Source organism: Phyllosticta citriasiana, assembly GCF_038021145.1.
Source record: "Phyllosticta citriasiana strain CBS 120426 chromosome Unknown IWZ02scaffold_14, whole genome shotgun sequence".
Lineage (NCBI taxonomy): Eukaryota > Fungi > Ascomycota > Dothideomycetes > Botryosphaeriales > Phyllostictaceae > Phyllosticta > Phyllosticta citriasiana.
In genome coordinates, this window is record NW_027117291.1 from 98,393 (window position 1) to 105,740 (window position 7,348).

The following is a 7,348-nucleotide window of genomic DNA, read 5'->3' on the forward strand; positions in this document are numbered from 1 at the left end:
AAGTAGGAAGGAGGGGGAGGAAGGAGACAAAAGGGGAGGAAAGAGGGAGGGAATGAAAGGAAGGATAATGTTGGAACGGTAAAGATGCGGAGAGGAACGGCGTGTGGGTAGCGCTGTTGCAGCACGGCATGCGGATGTAGTTTTCATGCACGACTTTTGCTAGCGGGATGGGGGTGTCATGGATGGACCGTGGATCGTGGGTGCGTGTCTGTGCAAGGGAGCAAGCAGGTGGGTGGGTTTGTGGTGTGGTGGTTGTGGATGGAAGGTAGAGGATGGTGGCTGTTAATTGCTCGTTGATTTGCTTCATTCATTGTTTCATTCGGCATCGCTGCTGCCGTGCGATTTGAGATGGCTGTATCTATGGCCATGTCAAATTACCTCTTCGTGGGTCGTATATCACCTCTCAAAGCCAGCCACCATCATCGACTCACTCACCTGACTCCTGCATTCTCTTTCCCCAGCCCCTCGCTCCCTCCCATACTCTCTCACTCCGCCCGCGCCCTCGCTCTCTCAATCAGCCGCCTATGCATGCTCGCTATCTCAGGCACAATCAGACTCTCAATCTCGACCGACGGCTCACCCGCCTCGCGTTCGTCGCCAGCGCTCTTCTCCTCGACTAGCTGCTGCTGCATCGACTCGGCCATGTCAACGTCGGCTACCGCCGGCTGCCCGTTTGCCGCCGCCTTACCAACCAACGACTCAATGCCCGACGCGCTGCGCGCGCGCCGACTACGCGGCACGCGAATCCACTTTTCGCCCGTGCGCGCATGATCCTTAGCTCCCTCGCCCGCGTCGTCCTCTTCCGCGCTCACAAACACTACCTCCCACTTGCGCGTGCTGAGCAGGTTGCCAATGACGAGGTGGTGGTGGTAGCGGTGCAGCGCGTACACGGCCTTGCGCACCAGCATGGCCGGGTCCGTTTCCAGCTTGAACGACACGATCATGGCGTCGGGGGCCCAGCCGTCGACGAGCTGCTTGAGGAACTTGGGGACGGGCTCGAGGTCGATGATGAGCGACTTGCCCTGCGTGCGAGCGGCGGGCGGAGGCTTGGCCGGGCCGTTGGACTGCTGCGCGTCGCCGGCCGTGGTCGACGAGAATTCCTCGGCCGACTGGATCTTGTGCTCGACCATGCGGTCCTTGGGGACGAAGAAATCCGACACGGCGGCCGCCAGGTAAAACAGCGCGTTGGCGCCCAGCGGCCGCATCAGCTTGGCCACCTCGCGCAGCTCCCACAGATAATCCGTGATGCTGACGAAACTGAGGATGAGCAGCGTGTTTGCCCTTTTGACCTCGCTGTACTGCCGCAGAACGCGCAGCATTTTGGACTGATGCACGGCGTCCACGACGACGGTCCCCGTGGCCGGGTCCTCGGCCATGAAGTCCAGGAACGACCGCTTGTCGTGGCTGTAGTGCCGGCTATATGGCAGCAGGCTGAATTGGCGGTGCAGGTAAATCACGGCGTAGCCTTGCGAGAGAAAGTACTCGGCGGACGTGGCGCCGCGCGTGCCGGCGCTGAAGTTGTCGATGAAGCGCACCGTCTGCTCTTCGAGCGGCACCGTCGTGCCGCCTGATGTGACCAATGCGACGCGGCGTCCTTCGGCTGCATGGCGCTCGATGAAGGCGCGGGCGAGGGTGAGGTGGTTTGAGAGGTTGGCGGGCGGCGGGTTGAGGCTAAAGTATTGCGATTCGGCGGCTGCCGGGGTGGGCGAGGGCGCCGGTTGATCCATTTTGTTTCTCTTGTATTCTTCTTTGGAAAGAGATGATGCTGGGCTGGGCTTGATTATGACTGCCGTGGGACCTGGAGATGGATGGAGTCGTGTCGGCAGTTTTGCCGGGCCGAGGTTTAGACGTATGACGGATCGGCGGAGCGGCACGAGAAAAGGATGCAGCCAAAAGTGGATGTAGATATGGTCTGTTTGGTGGTTGGAGATGGGTTCTGATGCTTCGTCGACACTTGGCTGGTTGTTTTGTGTCAGTTCTGCATGCTGCGCTGCTGTTGGAGCTCAATTTTCTGAGCCAGCCAATGTGCCCTTCACTAACAGAATGCTAAATTTGAAAAGCAATTCAAGGAAACTGGCCGAGCTGATGGATCTGGTGGTGAGTAGGTAGGATACCTGAGGTAGCAGAGTGAGACGTGAGGTGTTGAGCCGAGTCATGTGACGTGGCGAATCTCGTTGGCAGCGGACCTTGTTCCGAGCCCTTTTTTTTCTTTTTTCGGATCCAGCGCTTGCTGGCCACCCCCAACATCCATCGCAAAAAATAAGGCTCTGCTCGTCGTCGAGTCTATTCCAACATACGATTCGGATCATCTTCAGCCTTGTCCGGCTTCGAAAATTGGCTGTCCTTGTCCTTGTTCGCCCCGTCTCAGCCATCATGGCTGCCCCAAGCCAAGTCCGGAGCAATGCCCGCGTCCCCGTGCCACCAATCTGAGCCTCATCTCACAGCTCGCATGTCCTACGGCAGCTCTGACCCGTCAAACGTCTGATTTCTCTCGATGACTTGCATTCGACTCGACTCATTTGCCTGACGCCCGTCGGCTCCCTTTGCCACCATTTTTGACCCTCTCGGTACCACGTGAGCACCCAGATCCACATCGACATGTTGTTCCTCAGGGCTTGCTTGTATTCTGCGTACTCTGCCCGGATGGCCTTTGTGCCCGGCTGTCTCGTCCCTCGCTGTCAAACCCATCGTCTCCCTGGTGGATGGTCGGCCTTGGCCAGCTCTTTCTTCGTCACTGACTGTCGAAATTGACAAGTAGGCCAAAGAGGTAAGATGGCAGAATGCGATGATGAGAAGAATCGGCTCACAGTCCCGTCATGAGCAGGGCTCTTGCTCGACTCTTCGACCGCGCCACCAATCGGACCTCATCCAGCTGTCCAGACTCGTTCTCAAGAACCGTCCGCCTCAGCACCTTGACCTAGCACAGCCCTCCAACGGTCCGGCCCGTCAGGATGAGCCAAGTCAGCAACGAGAGCCCGTCTCCTTTCAGCATGGCACCCCCGTCCACCTCTGCCAAGGTCGCGATACCTCCTTTGCGCCATCGAGCCCACACTCCTCCCGTCACGACCGACAAGAAGAGGACCGCCAAGGCATGCGCCGAATGCCGCTCGAGAAAGATCAAGTGCAGTGGGAGGCAGCCGACATGTGACCATTGTGACCAGCTCCAACTGCCTTGCGTCTACAATGACGGTAAGCGAGAGCGTCACAAAAAGTGAGATGCCAGCCTGGCCTGTCTGGCCTCCGTCGAGGCTGACGCTCCCAGGGGCCTAGAGCGCGGTGACCGCATGCTGCAGCTCCTTCGCGACATTTCTGCCACTGTCCATCTACCTTCAGACATTCGCTCGAGAATCAAGTCGCTCGAGCTAGAGGTAGAGTGCTGCCCCGCTACAACACACTACGCCGTCAGGCGCAGCATGTTGGCATCTTGTTAGAATCTTCCACAAAGGAATTCGCCAAGCAGCACTAACCAGCCCGTACACCCAGGTCCCGGATGACAATCTTTCCATGGCCTCGACGGCCTCGCAGAAGCGCTTCCTCACAGTCGGCGTCTCAGTCAGCAACAAGCGGCCGCGATCGCACTCGCCCAGCATGGGGCGGGTAGAGAATCCAGAGGCCATGGTATCTGCCGAAGTGGGCTCTCAAAGGTCGGTCGACCTCGTCGGCGAAGACTTGGTCCAAACCGAACAGACGCGGGCAACTGGCTTCATTGGCAAAGTATCCGAAGTTGCCTGGGCTCAAAGCCTCGCCCACGTGCAAAACTCGCAGACAAAAGACGAGTGCGACGGGAGTCAGGTCTTTGGCACGGCCGGCGACGGTGAGCGAGCGCAAAAGGACCGTCTGGAGGCCATGGGACGACGTCATGCGCCCGAATATCGCCCTCAGGACCGGGTTTCCGACTACAATTACCACGCCGACCAAGAAGATGTCCTATTACTGTCCAACGTTGACAAGGACGAGCTGCCCACTGCGGAAATGGCGACCAACATTTGCGAGTGCTACATGAAAAATGTTCAGGGCATGTTTCCTGCGCTGAGCAAGTCTGATTTCATGAACCAATTCGAAATATATCTGGGCTCGCGCAACCCCGAAAACCTGCCGGCCAAGTGGCGCGCCATTCTGAATCTCGTATTTGCCATTGGGGCTAGATTTTCTCACCTCGCGGAGGCGCCCTGGAGAGGCGATGAACGCGATCACCTCATATACTTTACTCGCGCGCGTCATCTTGGTTTCAATGGGGAAACTTTGTTGGAGCACCCCGACATTCAGGGCATTCAGGTGCTTGCCCTCATTTCATTCTACTACTTGGCCATCGGCCAGGCAAGCCGGTATTCTATCCCGATGACTGATCTGTCTGTGTTCCTGACCGTAATGCAGAGCTTGGGTCATGGTTGGCTCTGCTTGTCGCCACGCTGTCGCTCTTGGTATGCACCTCCGGACCGAGGTGCCGTCCATCCCGACTGTGCAAAAGGAGAAGCGGGTTTGCGTGTGGTGGTCACTCCATCGGCTGGATCACGTTCTCTGCGAGATTACTGGGCGCCCACCAGCCATCAACCACTTGTTTGCTTCCGTCCCCGTTCCCACTCCGCTCGAACGAGACAATGTGTCGCCAGCGTTGGACAGAATGAGTCTCGATGGCCGGGAAAGAAAAGAGGGACGCCATCCAAAAGACGGCATGCACATCAAGGACTCGGAAATGGATGACGTCCAAATGACCATTTGCTTTCGTCACCACGTCCTACTTGGCCTGATTGCACAAAAAGCCATTGTCAAGCTGTACTCTGCAGCGACCGTGACCGAGTCTTGGGAAGCGGCGCGCGACTCCATCGTTGCCCTGAGCAAGGAGATTGACCAATGGTACTCGAATCTTCCTCCAAAATACCAGTTCTACCACAATTCGACGCCCGCAACGCTGCGCGAGCGGACGCTGCTGGGCTTTTCTTTCTACAGCACCAAAATCCTGCTCAACCGACCGTGTCTGTGCCGCATCGATGTGCGCATGAAAAACATTGGCGAGCATTCGAAAGTGGTCAACGACGAGCGGTCGCGTGAGTGCGTCAGGGCAGCTCGAAGCATGGCGGACCTGCTCCCCGACGGCGCCGAACCCGACGTGCTGTGGCTGTACTGCAACGGGCCCTGGTGGTGTATCGTGCACCACCTTATGCAAGCCATCACCGTCTTCATGCTGGAGCTCGCCTTTGAGCTGAACCACATGTCCGAGCCCAAGGCGGACCGCGATGCCATTCTCGCCGTGCTGCAAAAGCTGATCCGCTGGATGGAGAAAATGGCCGACATGGGCAACGCCACGGCGCGCGGTGCGTACAAGCAGATTCGAGAGCAATTCAGAGGCTTTGAGTCGTCCAGAGACAGCAAGATTCACGAATTCGCTGGAATGGTGTTTACCAAACAGGCAAGGCAGTCTGACGTTGAATCGCCGCTCGCAACGCCGCGACCATCTACTTGGCAGAGCCAGGCAGCGGGAGACGTGGAGCTCGATGGCGACGACGGCCAGCAGCAGGACTACGCCGAGACGTCCGAATCGGCCGACTACTTTGGCCAGCTGCACCGCGACCAGCATGGCGTATCGCTCAACCAATCCATGCAGACGCACCAAACGGTCAAGCACCAACATCACCACCACCAAAACCACTACCACTTGGACGACGTCTGGCGGCACGCCGCTCCCCCGGCCGCCGCCTTCAATTTGCCCCTAAACGCCGCGACAACGACCCCCTTTGGCGCTGGCCCCGGCGAGCCCTGGGAGACCAATCCAGACCCGACCTGGAGCAACCTCATTTGGCAGACATCGCACGACCAGTTCAACCCCTTTTCGCACCTTGCGCCTGGTTGGCCGCTGTTGGCGCCGCAGCAGCTGCAGCAGATGGATGGCGCCGCACTGCAGCATTCGCAGTACGCGGCAGGCGTGTACGTTGGCGCTGGGCAGACGCACATGTCGGCGTTTGCGCGGGTGCCGTGGGTGCCTTCTTCCACGCAACAAAATCATCACCATCATCGGCACCATCAACACCAACACCAGCAGCCTCATCACCAACAACAGCAGCAGCACAGGCAAAACCAACACATCCCACACCCAGACCAGCAACAACAGCACCAGCACCATCAGCTTTCCTACAACGACTTTGCTGACGGTGACATGGATTGTCCCTACGACGCCTCGTCTTCGATGGACCCCTCAAATTCGCACTCGCACTCGCTGGCCGACGGATACGAAGCAGCGGCTGCACTGGAGCACGTGCAGGGAGTGGAGAGGGAGCGGGACGGGCTCGATGGGGTGGAGAGGCATTTGAATTGAGTTGAGCTGGGTATAGTGGGCGTCTCGTCGTTGTGGATATCTTTGACAGCATGGTCTTTCTGCTGTGGGCTGTGGGGGCAGTTTGTGGCGGCCGGTTTGAGAGAATTGCTGGCTAGCTTCTCGTCTGTCTGTCTGTCCGTCTGTCACTTTTCCTCCGTCTTTTACTCACTCACCCTTTCTGTTGTAGTAGTAGGAGTAGTCTCGGACTATCACTGTCATTCCATTACATGCCAAACATACCTACCTAACTACATACCTTACCCATCGATCTATCCCTATCTCCGCTTTCATGCCGAGCACAAGCATGGGGACTCGATTCGGAAGTGCGATACTGCATCATTTCGCCGATTTGACGGCACACATCATCACCATCCATTCTCTAAAAACACGATCTGCTGATTCCACGCCCACTTGCGCGGCGGCATAAACGCTCGCCGAAAGCGCAAAGTGAAAGAGAAAGCAGTAAGACTGACAAGCCATTTGAGAACACAAGACAGACGGTGTTCATCATGCCGAAGTCCTTGCGCTCCATGGGGGCATTGACTGCCCATGAGAAGAGCAATGATGGGAGAGGGGGAGAAGGTTTTATATACCCAATCTCTCCTAAGGCCACGACACGGATGGAGCACGTGTTTCCAGCGCTTGCGTGATGCGCTGGCTGGCGGCTGATTGGAGGGTGGTTGGCTGGAAGGTTTGACACATGCTTTCTTTCCCTACGCGCCCTTCATAACACGTGCCTCGTCAGTTGATCACGCTTGCGAAAGCGGAAGATGGACATGTGCCTCCTTCCGTCAGTCTACAAGACCACACATTCGCTCTTCTCTCCCGTCGAATATTCGTCAAGCGGGAGCGAGCGATGTTCTTGCGGTCTCGCAGCAGACGCAGCGCCATTCGCACAAGCACGAAGACTTTCTGTGTATCGGGTTGTTTTGAATCAACCGCACTCACGCGTGGACGGCTCGCTTGGTGGTTTTTATTGTGAGGTGGTGAGCAGCACTGGTGCAGATGATGGCGGACAGTGAGGAACGAGGGAGCGCA

The 7,348-nt window shown here is 57.6% G+C and overlaps 2 protein-coding genes across 2 annotated transcripts; one reads left to right on the forward strand and one right to left on the reverse strand.

Moving 5' to 3' along the window:
• Nucleotides 1–277: 277 nt before the first annotated feature.
• On the reverse strand, nucleotides 278–1,865 carry IWZ02DRAFT_76130 (phosphopantothenate-cysteine ligase). Its single transcript, XM_066771189.1, has 2 exons — nucleotides 436–1,865; nucleotides 278–358 (listed from the first exon to the last, which is right to left on the reverse strand). Exon 1 carries the CDS (start codon nucleotides 1,725–1,727, stop codon nucleotides 486–488), a length of 1,242 nt encoding a protein of 413 aa, XP_066619212.1. The 5' UTR covers nucleotides 1,728–1,865; the 3' UTR covers nucleotides 278–358; nucleotides 436–485.
• A 1,125-nt stretch (nucleotides 1,866–2,990) lies between these two features.
• IWZ02DRAFT_493566 (fungal-specific transcription factor domain-containing protein) lies at nucleotides 2,991–6,310 on the forward strand (the record flags this gene model as incomplete). The annotated part of the gene is made up of 4 exons (XM_066769944.1): nucleotides 2,991–3,211; nucleotides 3,263–3,368; nucleotides 3,484–4,325; nucleotides 4,375–6,310. 4 exons carry the CDS (start codon nucleotides 2,991–2,993, stop codon nucleotides 6,308–6,310), a joined length of 3,105 nt encoding a protein of 1,034 aa, XP_066619213.1.
• Nucleotides 6,311–7,348: the final 1,038 nt, after the last annotated feature.

Coding starts and splice junctions, on each gene's coding strand:
- IWZ02DRAFT_76130 (XM_066771189.1), bottom strand. CDS start 1,727: ATGGATCAACCGGCGCCCTCGCCCACCCCGGCAGCCGCCGAATCGCAA.